The 17,923-nt window shown below is 49.1% G+C and overlaps 1 protein-coding gene across 2 annotated transcripts in view; it reads right to left on the bottom strand.

Moving 5' to 3' along the window:
• GRID2 (glutamate ionotropic receptor delta type subunit 2) overlaps positions 1-17,923 on the bottom strand; it is a 1,314,711-nt gene that overhangs the window by 7,633 nt on the left and 1,289,155 nt on the right. The window contains exon 16 of one of the 2 annotated variants that reach the window (XM_055138198.1): positions 720-776. The exons of the other annotated variant lie outside the window; for it this stretch is intronic. Coding sequence (XP_054994173.1) covers positions 756-776 — 21 coding nt within the window. The 3' untranslated portion in view covers positions 720-755. The remainder of the gene's footprint in view (positions 1-719; positions 777-17,923) is intronic. 2 annotated transcript variants of the gene reach the window in all.

Here is a 17,923-nt window from a genome sequence, read left to right as displayed (position 1 = left end):
ATCTTCCCAGGAATCGGAAACATCGGCGCACACGCCTGAGCCCCTTCAGCGGAGAAGCGGGGAGACCCGGGCCCAGAGATGAGAATTTCTCTACCCCAGGGCAACAGGACAGGGGAGCAAAGACACAAAATACACCTGTATCCGTGAAAGGGGCTGGTAGGGGTGGAAGGGATGGAGTTGGTGAGAATCGGGGTGAGGATTTCAGCCCAGACTGAGTCCCTGAGCGCAGTGTAGCTTGTGCCCGACACTGGGTCGAGGCCATCAGTTTAACCCCGTCTCTCCTGTGTTAGATCAAAGCTGCTCGGTCCCTTGCTGCAGTGGCATAACGCATCTGAGATTCCCAGTCAGACGGGGGCCTTGTAGTATCCATAAAAAAGCTGTGATCAAAACTTTCACTCATTAGCGTCTGTAAAGTTAAGAGAGAAGCAGTGCAAGGAACTTCTCTGCCTCCCGTCCCTTTTCTTTCCCTTAAGCACAATGTTCTCTGAATTGTGCAGAGAGAGGGAGGGAGACAGAGAGACAGAGAGAGAGAGAGGGAGAGAAGCTGCCGTCAGTATTGTGAAGTGTCTGTTAGAAGGTGCTAGCCTAGAGTCTAAGATTAAAGTCTAGCTAGAGAAAGTGTTAATTGTTTTATCTCGACATCAGTATTTCTACTTTTATACATTTAAAACACTTAATAAAATAGTGTTATGTTTTATTCAAAATATTTGTTTACTCACAGATTATACTTTATGTGGCAAATCTTTCAGGGCTAATCACTGAATTAGAACTTGAAACTGAAAATAAAAAAAAAACAGAAAATAAGAAAAAAACAGTGCAGTTTACATATATACAAATTTATTGCCTTAAGATATTCAGATAGTCATTAAATTTGCACATAGGTCTTTAAAGGGTTTCTTTGCTTAAAAACCACAACAGCTAGAAAACAAACTTGGCTAGTAATTTAGTGATCATCTGGCTCATTTGATTGATTGAAAAAAATCACTTTGTATCAATTGGGTGTATTTTTCACTTAAAAATACTGGGATAATTCTCATGTATACATTTTTCTAAATTTGCTGAAATAGTAGTATGTTGCTAACTGGATTGTAGATTTAGGGATAAATAGAAATATAACCAGGAAACAGTTGATTATTTTGAAGTAACTTCAATTCAGTGAAGAATATATTGCTGTTTATGTGTTAGTGATCATGATGCTGCTTAATAACTCCTATGAAAATTGTTAGTAAATGAATTTATTCTGCATTTTGTAACATAGATAAGTCTGCTATCTAACTATTCATAACTAAAACAAAGAAAATAATGTCTGAAATATTCAGTTATTTAAACACTGGTAAACGGCACATTTTAGATAATAACATGGAAGGATTATTTTAACAAACAGAATAGTTGTACATTTACTTTTTTAATGACAAGAGGTGAAATGTCCTTTTTCGTGAACTTTGATTGCAATTTGTGAATATTTGTGCAAATAGTCATAAACAACATGAAACATTTCTCTGATAATAATAAATGCTGGAATTGACAATACCCATTCCAATGCTGCCAGGAGAGTTTAATGGGGCTGTTTTACTTAAATCTCTAATGCAATAAAATACTTATGGAAGAAAATAAAGGAAGTGTTTCTGTCTTCTAATGCAAGATAAAGTGTTCCTGCTTCTTTCCGTACTGTTGCATGGCATTTCTAGAAACGGAAGCTTCTAAGTGGGCCCCAACTCCAATACCCAGGGCTCATGCAAATCAGATACTTCAGCACTTGCCAGCTTTTGGACCCTGGCTCAGGACAGACTCATATAAGTTTTCCTTCTTTGTAAATGTCAGTAAAGGCCATAGGTCTGGGAGGACAAAAGCTTATATCGGATTACTGCTCTCACAGCTTGTCACACAATTTTCATATCGTGTAATTAATGGGCTAGAGCGATAGCACAGTGGGTAGGGTGTTTGCCTTGCATGTGGCTGACCCAGGTTTCATTCCTCCGCCCCTCTCCGAGAGCCCGGCAAGCTACCGAGAATATCCCGCCCGCACGGCAGAGCCTGGCAAGCTACCCGTGGCATATTCAATATGCCAAAAACAGCAACAACAAGTCTCACAATGGAGACATTACTGGTGCCCGCTCGAGCAAATCGATGAACAGTGGGACGACAGTGCTATAGTGCTACTCCATATTTTAATGGTGCTAGAAACTTGTCTTATTATTATTACATTTCACCCTTAGTTGGTGCACCTTTCTTTTGTATGCAGAAGTGTTACCTTTCACCTGCACAACGGCACGGAGACTTGGCACACAGGTATTAGGCGAATGTCTATGATATAGACTCTTCTTCTTAACCCAAACCCAGAAAATACAGGCGCTTTTTTTCCTTCTCTTTTTGCAGTGCTGGGGAATTGAACTCGGGCCCCCACGTATAAAGAGCATGTGCTGACCGCTGAGGCACGACCCTAGAGTCACAAGTACTTTGGTTCCTCTTTAAAATGTGCCAAGGGGCCAGAGTGGTGGCAGAGTGGGTCGAGGGCTTCCTATGCCTTGTATGCGTCACCCCTGGGTTTGATCCCTGAGGGGGTGACCCCTGAGTGCAGAATCAGGGGTGAGTCCTGAACACAGCTGGACGTGTCCCCAAAGCACACAAACAAAATAGGCCAAATTTAAGAAAAAAAAAAGATTGCCTTTAGTTCAGTGATGCCTCCGACACTAATTCTTACTTAGTGTCCACTGGAAATTACTCTAGCCCTACTTACAGACACCGTACGGGAAAATAGACGCATGTGAAATTATTCGAGTTATTTATTACCTTGTGGAGAAAAAGCAAATTATAGCAATTGTATTCATTGAAATTCATTGAAAAATTCAATTTTAATTAATATCCATTCTACAAGGGATAAAATGGTTTGCATGAGATACTGCTTTACCTAAATAATACTAGTTACTTTCATGATTAATTTGCCAATTAACTACAGAGACACTATTTCACTGCCAAAATCATGAAACGATTCAGTCATTCAACTTGACGGTGATTAGCTTGCTTCCAGAAGTTTCATTTCTGCTTCTTCTCGAAACAAGTTGTTGCTAGCTTCAGTTTAGCATTTTCTGTTCTTTCGTTACAAATCTCTTCTCTTCCCTCCACCCTGCACAGTATGTGTGTGTAATCTAAATTCTTTCCAAGGTCAGTCGAGGCCGGTGTTCAGAGCGTGTTTGTTTGGTCTCATAACCCCCTTTCAGTGGCTCTTGGTGCCTCCAAATCTCTCGGCGTGTGGAGGAGGCAGGTTGGGGGTTTTCAGGACTTTGGCCGCTCGGCTCCTGGGAGTAACATCAAGGGGCAGCCCATGCCACGGGCAGCCTGATGGAGCAGCACACCCATCTTAAGGCCCCGCTTTCCCTGGCCTAGTGACAGTTCTCAGAGCACTGTCCCCCAGCCCGGCATCCGCCCGGTCAGGAGCTAAGCAGAGGGTCACTACCTGCAGAGGCCATTTCGCCGGGGAGAGCTGCGGGTTAGGGTCCTCCCACCCTTTCCCCGAGACGAGACCCAGAACCAGCAGGTCTGGGATGGGGACCCCCGTCCGGGCACCCGAGCCTGGCCAGTTTCCCGCCACTCTCAGCGCCTGCCCTCTTGGCGAAGAGGCAGGAGCTCGGTGCTCCCTGAGTCACCGCCCCGTGGGTCAGCTCAGGACCCCGCAGACACTGGTCCGGCCGTCCTCTTCCTCCCAGCCCAGTGCTGGGGGTGGGCTCCGAGGCCCTGCAGACAACCCCGCAGACCGTCGGCGAGACAGCACCGAGCCCGTGTAGGCAGCAGCCCTCGGCCCCGAGAGCAGCCCCCCTGGCTCGCCTCGTCCGTCCGTCCGTCCGGGGGAGGTGGAGTCTGTCGGCAGCTTTCCTGGGGCAGCTGCTAGACCAGTTCCCGACAGCGCGTGTGTGATGCGGGACCAGCAAGCAGAGCTGTGGGAGGGGGCGGGCTCCCCCCTCCCCGCAACGTGCCTCCGACAGGGCTCGTTTCTGTGTGGGGGGTTGTGTATGTTTCGGCTTGGGGGTCACACCCAGTTACTCCTGGTTCTGTGCTCAGCGGTCACCCTGGTGATACTGCACCGCCTGCAGGGCCAGGAATCAACGCGGGCGCACGGCACAAGTCTCCCTGCCGCCCGGCGCTCAGCCCAGGTTGCTCTCGAGTCTGTGACAAAGTGCTGGACCCTTGGCCCGGGCTTCCCCTGCAGCCGCGGGGTAGGAAAGGCCGGTCTCCTCTCCTCTCCTCTCCTCCCCTCTCCTCCCCTCCCCTCCCCTCCCCTCCCCTCCCCTCCCCTCTTCTCTTCTTCTCCTTTCTTTTCTTCTCTTTTGTTTTTAATGTTAGGAGCACTGTTTACTCAGCCATTGATTAAGCTGATTGAATTGAAAACGCTTGTTTCCTAACAAGATTCTGTCTCAGGCTGCCAGGAGGTGGTCAGGCCGTCGAGTTTTGTGCCTCTGTGTACACTTGGGAAACTGGATTATTGGAGCAGTTGAGGTCCTGCAGTCCAGAGTGTGCTCCGGGGCTGTCCTACCGCTGGCAGCTTCCCCCCTGCCCCCCACCCATCAGCCCCCTTCTCTTTCTGTTCAGGAGACACGTCTCTGCCTCTTCCTCCCTCCCACCCACCGGGCAACAACGCTTGGGCACCTCAGCTCACTTCTCTGGTGGTTCAGTTCGTACCCAAGGCAGGAGCACCCCTGCTCACTCTCCCTGGCCTGCGCAGCCAGGGGCCCTGCCGAGCCGGGCGGGAGACGCAGAGAGGGACGCTGAGGTGGCCTTCTGCAAGCGCGCCGCGTAGGGGCTGGGTGGGCTTGCCGGGCCGGAGATGGTGCGTGAGTGTGTGGGGCTCTCCATGGCGGGGCAAACACCGCCGGTGGCCAGGGAGACGCGGCCTGCGGTGTTTCTGAAGCAGGTCGCAGGGCCGGGCAGTGCGAGGGGGAGGGCATCAGCCTCGCACTCGGCCCCCCTGCCCCTGTCCCTGACGCTCCCATACCGTCCCCAGCAGCACTCGGGCTGGTCCTGGGCGGGCCCGTGTGGCCCAGCGCACACGAGACAAGAGTAAAGAAGGTGGCAGTGTACCCGAAGCTCTCGGTCTAGTCACTCGGCGCTCAGCACTCTGCATGTCATGGTATTTTCGCATGAGTTTGAAGTAGGGATTTCTTGCTATAAAACGTTGGCGTATTTCCCTGAGCCTCGGCCCACAGGCTAAGCCATAACTGGACTGTATTCATACCCTGGGTCTGAGGAGCAGCCAGAGGCGCTGAGGAGCGTTTTGAAGCGCCTTCCCAGGAAGCCGTGCGTCTGCCTGTGAGTCACGAGCAAACGTTCCCGGCTGGGCACCTGGCGGCCCCTCAGCCTGGTGTCTCTCCTCCGTTCCCACCTCCTGCTCTCTTCTTCCCGACCTGGCCTTGCTGACCCGCAGACTCTGAAGAGACCCTCCGAACCCCACAGGCCTCCCGTCCTCTGCCCTTGCGATGGGCTCGGCCGGGACACGGATGCGGGTCACTCCTGCTGCTCGATGACTTAGTTAGAGTTGAGGCAATCAGGTCAGGTGACCTGTCTGGGGATGACCTAAGAGTATCAGCTCTCAGGAGGGACCGAGACCGCGCGGAGTCAGCGGGAGGCTGGGGGGTCTGGAAGCGCCGTGGGGCCACAGGTCCTTGGAGCGGGAGTTTTCCTGCCCAGGGTCCCGCTGACCGAAACGGAATACGGGCTGGAGTGCAACCCGTGCGTTTGTCCTGCCAGTGAGCTTGGGAGAGAGCCCCCGGGCCCAGGGGGTCCGCTCTGCCCACGGCCCCCGAGCAGACTCGGACCCCCCCATGCTCGTCACGCCGCCCCCCTCCCGCTCCACGGCCCCCACTCAGCCGCAGGCCCCAGGAGTCTCGCACTGTGTCACCACACCAGACACACACAGCCTTAGGCAAACTGTTGTCGGTTGTCAAGGTTACCACTTACAGACGCTAAGAAGCGTGTACTTGCTCACCTGGCTCTCAGGGTGGTCAACCGCAAAACTGTGACAGGTAACACTTACAATAAAAATTATATTAAGCACTGAGGGTAAATTTGAAATGCTCTATATTGTTAATTTGCTTCACGTCTAAACAATTACCACGCTTAGATTTAATTTGTAGATGCATGTTCTCCTGAAAACATGTGATTAACTTTCAGTTTCTATTTTTTTCCTTTTAAAAAATTTTATAAAGTAGTTTACAATAACTTTCAGTTTCTTTGATAATTTTTTTTTGCTGTGCAAAGCTCTAATAGAAGTGGAAATCTAGTGAATTGTACATGACTTCATTTTGATAAGCTTTCTAGATCTGTATCATACACAAGTAATTATTTCTTCTTTCATGATGCACTCCTAAACGTTTTGCTTATTATGATTTCCCTGACATATTTTTCTAAAAAATTTCACTGTTTTGGACTTTTCCATATATTACAGACTCTCTACTGCATGTCTAAAGTAATGGCATATGATGAAAAAAATGGAGTTGTTTTTATGGTATTATTAAAGTATAAAGAATCAAATGATCATAATTATGATTCTGCTTAATCATAAAAATATTTCTGTTTTGATACTAAAATATCATGCATAAAAATATGCTACTGATATTTAACTCAGTTTGAAGTGTAATGATTGATTCTACTCCATGGGGTTTGCTTTCTAAGGCACACGAAGGTGGTCACAAAGACGACTTGATAGGTGCACTCAGAGACGATCCACTTGAGGTCATGAAAATCATTCACGTTTTCCCTCTTCCTCTCACTTTCTCCCGGACGTGTTCTCCCGAGTCCTCCGTTCTCCAGGAAAATCCCAGAAGAACAGCGGAGCCAGGGCTTGGAGCACGGAGAGAGAGAGAGAGAGAGCCGGAGAGTGACCGGGCACCATCTAAAGCGCCAGGGCATGCGGTCATGTTGCTTAATTTGAGCTGCATTATGCAAAACAAAACAAAAATTATCTCCAAGTTGGCCAAGCTGGCTGCTGGTGCAGCCGGCGCGGGAACGGGCCGGGGTGGGGGCGGCCTGCAGGCGCCCTGCGGGGAGGGAGGGCGACCCCACCCTCAGCACCCGTGACCCCCGAACAGACTCATTTGCCACGAGGGGTGAAATGTGGGGGTGCCGCGGCGCCTGGGCCCCGGGCCCCTGTGCCCCCGTCCCCGAGTCGTTCTGGTGGGTTTTTGTGTCCCCAGGATGTCCCTGTGCAAACAACAGGTTGGATATTGTAGGTGTGAGTTATTAAAGTGTTCCCGGGACAATAGCGCTCTGTGTCCCATTTGTAACGCTCGGATTCCTCTTTGGAAAGCGCAGACAAAATGTGACACGACGTTGGCTTCCAGCGCTGCTCAGTCTGCATAGCAGCGGCCCCCGCCCTGTCGCCCTGGAAATAAAACCCCACAGCCGCACCCGTGCCGCCCGCAGGGACGCGCCGGCCCCTGGCTGCAGAGGGGACGTCCCGAGCCCCCCTGGCAGTTTGGCTCCAGAGCCCGGGAGAGGCCCCTGCGTGGAGGACGCTCTCAGGACACTCTCGCTCCGGCAGCCCACCCGGCTCCCTCGGAGAGCCAGCATCCAGCCGTCCTGCTCGCTTGTTCCAGACAGACGGGGGCAGGGAGGAGAGGGGACAATCTTGGGGGTGGGGGGGAGAAGGGGAAATCTTCTGGGGGGGGAGAATCCCGCGTCCAGTGGTGGTGGAAACCCAGAGCTGGCCCAGAAAGCAGAAGGCGGGATTCCTGCTCCTGGCCAGGTTTCCAGCCCGGGTTTCTTTGTGTTTCCAAGATGCTCAGGCAAGCGTCAGGGTGGAGAAGTGTCCAGGGGAGACGCGGAGAGGGCCCCCCACCTTCCCGCTCTCCCTCCAGGCTCGGAGTCTGCATGGCAGGCTCAGGGACCTCACCCGTCACCAGGAATTATTCACCAGAGCTCGGAGGGGCTGTGGAAATCGAGGGGGGCCCTCGTTTTGCCTCGAGTGTGTCTCGGCGACACAACTTCTGAGAAAACGACCCAAACCAGGATCAACAAAGAGGGAGGTCGAGAGAGGCCCGTCAAGGGCCGGGCAGTGCCCAGCGCCCAGTGAGGTTTCGAGAACCCAGCTGGGAGCACTTTCTCACTGGCAACCCGCCTCACACACGGGAGGAGTGGGAGGTCGCTATGTGAGAGGCGACCAGCCCCGGGCCCCCAATCAGCGCATCATTTTGGAATAGGGGGTTTCAGAGCGTACAGAGATGAGTATTTTTTTATTAGTAAAATGCAGCTGCTCCACGTCGTGTCTCCCGGGCCCCTGCCTGCTACGGAACGGAGAGATTTTGGAAGCAGGCTAGAAAGGTTTCTGTGGTGTAGCTACTTTCTCTTTCGGTTTTAAATCGCTTTGGGGGTCACATCCTGCAGTGCCCCAGGGGCATCTCCCATTTCCATGGTGAATGTGGGTAGGGGTCACTCCTGGCAGTACTCAGGGGCTCAGGAAGTACCAAGGATTTAACCTGCAACTGTTGTGTGCAGAGCATGGGCCTCACTAACCCTTCGAGCTATCTCTCCAGCCCTCCCCAGCGCTCTTGTACCACCTTCGTGTGTGTGGCCAACCAAATGAAGTTGAATGCTTGGACTTTAGAAGTCACCCGTTTCCCTCACTTACTGGCTGGGAATGAATTCATCTATCAAACATTTCATATATGACAAGTTCCGTTCAAAGAACTGGGTGCAGGGGCCACAGTCCAAAGGGCCCGGGGTGTGCAGGCAGAAGTCCTGAGCTCCAGCGGGAATGGGGTAAAATCCTGTCTGAATCTGTTTAACAGATTATAAATCAGCAGAATACTTTTGTTGGGGAAATAAAATAGTTTCCATTAAAAATAGGGGTTAAGACAGACAGGCAAGCAGCTTACGCGTACAACAGGTTTCCCCGCTGATGCCAAAGCCACCTCGGTGAGATGTCTCCGGAGTCTGGGAATCTCAGAAAGGCCCCCCCCCCCCCCGAAACTGAATGGCAGCAGCATCTTCAGACTGAGAATAACTCCCACATCACTCCCACTGGGAATGACCCACGTACACAGGCAGCAGCAGAAACCTGGACCCCAGTTCCCCTAAAAGAGGGGGAAATGGAGCCGCCTGGAGCTTGTGGGGCCCTGGGCTGGCCCTCGGTGCTGAGAGGAAAGACTGAGCTCGGCGCCCTAGCCGGGTGCTCCTGGGAGAGCAGCCCACCCCCCTTAACCCCCTTCAGCAACATCGGTGGGTGGCCCAGGGTCCCCGGGGGCTAAGGTCTAACTGCACATCGCCTTTTCCTGGCTTCTTCCTGTGTGTGTTGCCTTTTCCACCCGGACACGTCTCCTGGGCCTGGCCTCCCTACGGGCACCACCTGGTGGGACCCTGCCGCTTGACGCCCCTCAGAGTGAGAGCGGGAGGGGCCGGGAGGGGAGGGTCAGCCGCACATCACAATCCTGGGTCCCCTGAAGGCAGATGAAGGACGTCAGTGCAGCGGGGGAGGAAATAGGAGCATCTCAGACCCTACTCCAGCCAGCTCGATGTCCTGCTTCCATTGTTGGTCAGTCGGTGCCAGCTTCCGAGGAGCCAGGAGGGAGGAAGGGTGGCCCTGGACACAGCTGGTCCCGGCTGCTTCCCAGAGACCTCCAGGACGGTGGTGAGATACTCGCGTGACTTTGTGATCAAGAGAACGGAACCGAGTTAGCCGCCTCTGAGGTCCAAAAAGCATATCACACAGCAACTGTAACTGCGTGACGCTTAGGAGCAAATTCTTTCCAGAGGCTTGGGTAGATGGCTGAGCTGAAAACTTGCTTTATTTTTTGTTGAAAAAGTTCATATTCTTTTTTTTCTCCTGGAAGATGTGAGCAGTGATTTTTAGGTGTTATAAAATGTTCTGTATAGATTATGGATAACTGGAAATAGTATGGGCACAATATGAATTTTTTCCTTTGTCTATTTAACGATCAAAGTGAGAGAAAAGCCAATGACATAAGCTAAATCTGGCAGGTGCACGGCCAGTCACTTTGTTCGTGGATTTTAGAGGCATCCTTGTAAAGAGAGAGCATTGAATAATTTAAGTGGAGGCCTTACTTGCTGCTGACGAGACCGGGATGCATCTCTGGTTGTTGATTTTCCAGAAGAGGGCGAGAGTCCTTCAGAGCTTTTTTAAAGGAGGTTTTTGTAGTCAAGGTTGCAAGCCAGACTCTGAACAAGTGGTACCACAGCGCCACCACCTGGCTCCGGGGAGGCGAGCAGGGAGTCGGCGTCCGCGGAACCCGGGAGCCTCCCTCTCACCCAGCCCTGGGGATGGCGAGGCAGGGACTGAGTCCCCCAGCGCGGCGGGTGGGACATCCGCCCCAGGGGCCCTGAGGGCAGGGCCAGGGGGCCCCGCGCATCCCAGGGACCACCACAAAAAGCGCCTATTTTGCAGAGCAATCGCTGGCGCCTGCCGGCCAGCACCTGTTGCAAAGGCCCAGGGGCCGGCAGCTCCTACCTGCGGGGCGGACACAGCCCTCGCTCCTGGCCCGGCCGCAGGGGACAGTCCAGCCCCCCCCCCCCCCCCCCCCCCCCCCCGTCCTCCTGCTGAAGGCTGGAGGGTTCCCTTGGCCTGTTTCCAGGGTCACTCAGAACATTTCCAGACTTAGCTCTTAATTTTCTTGGACAGGAGTAAAAGTGTGTGTGTGTGTGTGTGTGTGTGTGTGTGTGTTTATGTGCGTGTTTTTGTGTTGTATGTGTGTGAGTGTGTATGTGTGTGTATTTGTGTATGTGTGTGAGTGTCTGTGTACGTGTGTGTGTGTGGAATGTGTGTGTGTGGAGTGTAGTATATCTAAGCCACAGAACCAATAACACTGTAAGCAAGAGACCCCGAATTCGAGAACTAAACTGAAAACTGTGCCTGTGAGGGTGGGGGAATCTGGGCGAGAGAAGTTGACACTGTGGTGGGGCTGGTTCTGGAACATTCTATGCCTGAAATTCCACTGCGACTCACTCTGTAAGTCCCAGTGTCTTAAGGCACAGGAAAAGTAAGAAAATACATAGCATTAAACGATGTTGGCTTACAAGTGCTTGCTGACTTCTAATTTGCCCTTGGATATGACCTTTGAAAAAGGTCGTCAGGGAGAACTGATCCCTGTAATTGAGTGGGGGACTGGGAGGGGGCTACTGGGGGCCCCGGGAGGGTAGGGGGGTGCCCTGGGGGTGGCGAGGCAGGGACTGTGTATGCAGGAAGCACCTATAGTCGCTCTGTAATCACAGAAGCTTTATCAATCAGAAAGTGAATTTGAAAGGTTGAACTGTCTTAACTTCCTTTGCATTTTTGTTGTGCTTTGTGGGGCCATACCCAGAGGAGTCAGGGCTGACTCCTGGTTCTGTGCTCAGGGCCCCCCGGGGGGGGGGCTCAGGGGACAGCCTGTGGTGCTGGGACCCCGCCTGGGGTTGGGTGCTTGCAAGGCCTTACCCCCGTCTGAGCTCTCGGGCCCATTTTTCACATTCGCAAAGCTATCGAGATATTTAAAATAAAACATTCTAATACAAAGTCAGGGGAAAAGCAATTTTAATCCCGAGGACTTGGTGAAATAGTTTAAATGTACATGTAAAAAAGTTTGCGTTTTAAATATTCTTCGTTTCTGTGCTGTACCCAGAGGTGCTCAGGGCTGACTCCTGGTTCTGTGCTCAGGGATTGTTTCTGGTGGGATAAGGCGGGGTGTAGGGGGTCACCCCAGGCCCGACACATGCAGCTGCCGCACTGCCTCTGGCCCCTGGGAGCTAGACTTGCGTAAGGAAAGCGGTACTTCTAAAGTGCTAGTGCTTACGAATGCTTTTATACTGTGTGGGAAAGTTCGCCAAGCCTGTACTGAGATTCTTATTCTCGTGTATTTTCATTTGTACATCCCGGTTGAGAAAAACCTTATAGAACTGGCTCAAAAGAGAAAGTTAGCTTTTATTATGCCTTCGGTTATTAACTTTTGCATTATAGTAAACAGAAGTATGACTAGAACAATAACATCAGCAAACTGTTGATTCACACGTGCTGTTTATAGACATTGTTTCTCTGCTGTGGATGAAAATTGCTCTTAGGGCTTTTCATTTTAACGTGATGTTATTTAATTGTTGCATAAATCCTGCCATGAGGGACTGGAGAGATGGAACAGTGGGTGAAGCATTTGTCTTGCACACAGCGGGCCTGGGTTCGATCCCCAGCACCCCACACGGTCCCTTGAACCCACCAGAAGTGACCCCTGAGTGCAGAGCCAGGAATAACCCTGAGCACTGCTGGATGTGGCCCTAAAATTTAAAAAAAAAAAGAAAAAAAAAGAAAAAGAGATGATGGATTTGAACTCTGATGTTGGGCCCCATATTCTTTTTGTTTTGTTGTGCTTTGGGAGGGGCACATTTGGTGACACTCTGGGTTTCATTCCTGGTTCCGTACTCAGGGATCACTCCTGGCAGTGCTCATGAGTTTCTATTTTTTTTAATTACTGTGAGATACAGTTACAAAGCTTTTGTGATTGGGCTTCTGTCATACAATGTTCCTCCACCAGTGTACATTTGCCCCCCCACCGACGACCCCAGTTTCCCTCCTGCACCTCCCTGTTTATGGTAGGTACTTCCCCCCACACACACTTCTCTCTATATAGAAGCGATAGCACAGCAGGTAGGGCGTTTGCTTTGTACGCGGTACCCATGGCATATTCAATATGCCAAAAACAGTAACAACAAGCCTCACCATGGAGACGTTACTGGTGCCCGCTTGAGCTAACTGATGAGCAACAGGACGACAGTGCCACAGTGCTACAGATACCGAGAGGCCGTCATGTTTGGTGCTTTACCCCTTTCACCACACGTTCCCTCCCACCCATCATTATCATGACGGCCCATCTTCTATATTCCCGCCGCATTCTCCCCCAGCACGTGAGGCTTCCAACTGTGGGCCAGTCCTCCGGGCCCTTGTTTCTACTTCCTTGGGTGTTAGTCTCATGCTATATTATTTCATATCCCACAAATGATCGTAGTCATCCTATGTCTGTCCCTCTCCTTCTGACGTATTCCATTCAGCAGGGTACTCTCCATGTCCATCCATTTATAAGAAAATTTCATGACTTCATTTTTTCAACAGCTGTATAGTATTCCACTGTGTAGCTGTACATAGTTTCTTAAACCAAAATGAACAGAATCTTCCTCAAAAACATAAATACAAATGGACAGAAGGTACATGAAAAATTGCCCTACATCACTAATCATCAGGGAGATGCCAATCAAAACAACGATGAGATACCACCTCACACCACAGAGACTGGCACATATCCAAAAGAACAAGAACAACCAGTGCTGGTGTGGCTGTGGGGAGAAAGGGACGCTCCCTCACTGCTGGTGGTCAAGCCTTTCTGGAAGACAGTATGGACATTCCTCAGAAAACTAAAACTTGAGCTTCCATTAGACCCAGCAATACGGCTTCTGGGAACATACCCCTGGTGCAAAAACACACAGCTGGGTCACCATCTGCCCCCCGGTGCTCACTGCAGCCCCGTTCACAGCAGCCAGAGTCCCGAGTGCCCGGGAGCTCTCAGACCGAACCCTGGACCACAGAGCATGCCCGCCAGCGGAGGGTGGGGGCTCTCTCCAACTGCACGCCTCCAGCCACCCCCTAACTGTTTCCAGGCTTTTTGATGTATGTATGCCATTATTGCTGACACACTGTTGTGAGTTTGCTTTCCCTAATAATCGGTGACACTTAAAAAATATATGCCTACTGGCAATGGCTATGCTCTGTGAAGAAGTTTTTGTTATAGTCCTCTTCCCATGTGTTTTGATGGTGTTATTTTATTGTTGTTGAGTGTGTGTGTGTGTGTGTGTGTGAGAGAGAGAGAGAGAGAGAGAGAGAGAGAAAGAGAGAGAGGAGTGCAGAGATTGAAGAGAATAGATAATCTGAAAGTTTGGTTACTGTCACTGTCATCCTGTTGCTCATTGATTTGTTCGAGCGGGCACCAGTAACGTCTCTCCATTGTGAGACTTGTTGTTACTGTTTTTGGCATGTCAAATACGCCATGGGTAGCTTGTCAGGCTCTGCCATGCGGGCGGGATACTCTCAGTAGCTTGCCAGGCTCTCCAAGAGGGGCGGAGGAATCGAACCCGGGTCGGCCGCTTGCAAGGCAAATGCCCTACCTGCTGCACTATCGCTCCAGTCAAAAGTTTGGTAGAACTCATTAATGAGTGGAAATGAGTAGAAATTTTTTTTGGTAGAAAGTTTGGTAGAACTCATTAATGAGTCCATCTGGATATGGGCTTTGGTGTTTTGTTTGTTTTGGGGCCACTTTCTTGTGGCTCTGCATGCAGGGGTCATTCCTGAAGGGGCCTGGGAGACCCTATGGGGTGCTGGGAATTGAACTCCCATTCGCTGCACGCAAGGCTAGTTGTACTAGCACTCTAGCATGCGCGTTTTGGAGAGGAGGGTTAATTACTGCATCAGTTTCCTTACTCACGATTAATTTGTTCAAATTTTCTACTCATGATACAATACTGATGCCAGTGTCCGTGCGTTGAAAGTACAGACAATCATTTTAGTCTTTCTTGGTTTTGGCAGTCTAGTTCGTCCCGGAGATTTTTTCAGCCTCTCTTTGCTCATCTTTCTTAATGCTGCCATATTGGGGGCTCTTTCGGTGACAGGTGAATGAGGCCAATTGTTGTTAATGTTGTTGGCATATCGAATACTCGACGGGTAGCTTGCTAGGCTCTGCCGTGTGGGTGAGATACTCTCGGTAGCTTGCCAGGCTCTCCAAGAGGGGCAGAGGAATGGAACACGCGTCGGCCTCGTGGAAGGCGAATGCCCAACCGCTGTGCTATTTCTACATACATGACAATTTTTTCTGAAAATATACTTGCTGTGATTTCTACTTTCTGTGATTTTATAAACACTATAATTATGTCTCAGCCTGTGATCTATCCTGGACAATGTTACATATTAGATACATACATGTTACATACTAGAGAAGGATGTATATTCGGTTTTTGGGTCCTGTATAGTCTATTAATCTCAATTATTTATTTTTAGCACTCTTGTTTCCTTATTGGTTCTGTTTGACTAATCTGTTCAGTGGTGGTAGAGGGCATTAAAGTTCCCACAAATCTTCTATTGATGTATCTCTTGACATCTATTAGTCATTGCTTCATAAACTTTGATGTTCCTATATTTGGTGTGTATGTTACTAAGAATTAGGCTCTCTTGATCTGTTGATCCCTTAGCCAGCCTGTAATATTATCTCTTAATACTTTCATTAGCCTGAGTGCTATTTGGTCTGATACAGGTAGGGTCATAATTTTATTTTTTGGTGGTCTACCCTTAGCCTGTAGGATTATTTTCCAACTTTTCATTCTGAAGCAGTTTTTATCATAAATATTCAGTGTGTCTTTGTATCAGAAAGATGGATATTGTTTTCTTTCCTTTTTTTTTTTTTTTTTAGGTTACACCCGGCAATGCACAGGGGTTACTCCTGGCTTTGCACTCAGGAATTACTCCTGGCGGTGCTTGGGGAACTAATAGGATGCTGGGAATTGAACCTGGGTTGGCCTTGCACAAGGCAAACGCCCTACCCACTGTGCTAATGCTCCAGCCCCGGATATTGTTTTCTGATTTTTCTGATCTACCCTGCCGCTTTGTACCTTTTGATAACACATTCAGTCCACTGACACTTACGGAAATGACTGATATGAAAGACTATGTTAGCATTTTTATGCTGGGGTTATAATAATTTTGCCATTTGCCATTTGTATTTCCTAGGCCAGCATTTTGTGATCTTGCAAAGCTAATTTAGATGCAACAAATGTCTTTGCTGTTGTTTGTCTGAGAATCTTTGTATTCCTCCCTCAGACCTGATAGGGTACAGGATTCTTGGTGGCTTTATTTCTCTTGCTAATAATCTAAAATTGTCCTTGGGGATCAGCTTCTTATTGTCTCTTTATTATTGATTATGTCATGTGCTTTGTCTTCCAGGTCACTAATTGGGTATTTTTGTTTACTTCGTTCTCCTGCTTAGTGCCGCTACTGTATTCTTTAGGTCTTCAATTCAATTAGAATGAGTTCCTTCATTTCCACGCCCCCATCAATCTCTCTACAATATTTTTGAATCTCTTCCAATGTCCTCCTAAACCAGTGAGCATTGAAAGGACTGCCATGCAGAAGTCATCTTTGCGGTTTCAAGTTTCTGATGAAGCTTCTGATTTTCCCGGGTTCCCATCCCCACTTACTAACACGGCTGATTCCTTGTTTCCAAAAGTTGTTCCAGTTGCTCTGTGGGTGCTCAGGGTGGAGCTCCACTTCCCAGGGCGTCTCGCCCTTCCTGGGCTCTGGGCCGACTCGTCCTTGGGTCTCCTCCTCTGGTCAGGGAGGAGAGCAGGGGCTGGCAGGTGGCCGTGGGGAGTTCGCACTGTGTGTGTTCCAAAGTCACTAAGTTTTGCACGTATACAGAACAACCACTCTACTCTCTAAAAAATGAACTCAGTTGTTAGAATTGGGAATTTTCTAAAATTTCTGAACCTCTCTAGATGCTCAGATATTTCTGAATCTAACTCTCTACCACTTTTTGAGGTCGTACCTATCTGTTTTACATAGCAACCTCCAGAGTTGCTCTTAAGCTGGTCTTGCTTGAAAATTTTTAAGAAATATAGTATGTTATACCCAATGTTATTAGAATGGAGGTTGAGAGCTACGAGGCCACGAAGTTTTTTACAGTAATTTTTACTTTACAGTAAATGTAGTCAATATTTTATAAAGAAAAAAAGGAAAAATATGACACCAAAATATAAAAAAATTGCCAGAGAAATTACTCAAGTGAATTAACGAGTGTATTGCATGCAGGAGGTCTGGATTCAGTCCTAGACCCACCTGGTCCTCTGATGGCCTCTGGGAGTGACCCTTGAGCCCCAGCCAGAGCCAAGGCCCCGGCAGTGACACAGTGACCCCAAAACTACGATCAAAATAAGACAAGATCAGGAGAATACACTTTTTTTGTGTGTTATATACCAAGTTAAAAAATTTGATTTTTTTTACCAAGATTATGTTGGGGCTTCTGGATTCATTCAATATTAGGCCAAGTATTCCATTAGTTAAGATCACAATTGTAGTATAAATAACTTGTTATTTAAAAGCCCTAAGTATTAGTTGTTTAGAGCCTGGCAAGCTACCTGTGGTGTATTCGATATGCCAAAAACAGTAACAAGTCTCACGATGGAGATGTTACTGGTGCCCGCTCGAGCAAATTGATGAATAATGGGATGACAGTACAGTGACAGTGCTAAGTATTAGTTGGTGTGGAATTTTAGCATTATCATTTCCTAAATATTTTTACATTTTGATAGATGGCATTAGTACTTTGACTTATTTCCTATTAAATCTCATAATAGCTAATATCAATGAAATTCCAAACTTTAGACATTTAGAACAGCAATTAAAATAATCTGAGTTTGGGCTGGAGTGATAGCACAGCGGGTAGGGCGTTTGCCTTGCACTCGGCCGACCCGGGTTTGATTCCCAGCATCCCATGTGGTCCTCTGAGCACTGCCAGGAGTGACTCCTGAGTGCAGAGCCAGGAGTAACCCCTGAGCATTGCCAGGTGTGACCCCAAAACTAAATAATAATAATCATCATCATCATCATCTGAGTTATTTATTGTTTCTGAATTTTATAAAAAATTCTAGGTTATCTAGCATTTGTAAATATATTGACAGATTTTTGCCACCATTCGTACTACCCACCCATTGATTCAGTCATGGAGCCCAAAGAGGCAATGCTCAGGGCTTACTCCAGGCTGTGAGCTGGCTAAGGGGCCACTGCAGGTGCTGCCCAGGGAACCAAGCTGGGTGCTGGGGACCGAACCAGGGTTGTCCGCACACAGAGCAGGTGCCCTTCCTGCTGCATATCCCTCTAGCTTCTAGCCCTACGCTGAAACCGTTGCTCCTCAGGACGAAGGAG

This window comes from Sorex araneus, chromosome 5, assembly GCF_027595985.1.
Source record: "Sorex araneus isolate mSorAra2 chromosome 5, mSorAra2.pri, whole genome shotgun sequence".
NCBI classification, from domain to species: domain Eukaryota; kingdom Metazoa; phylum Chordata; class Mammalia; order Eulipotyphla; family Soricidae; genus Sorex; species Sorex araneus.
This window is presented reverse-complemented; position numbering and strand designations above follow the sequence as displayed.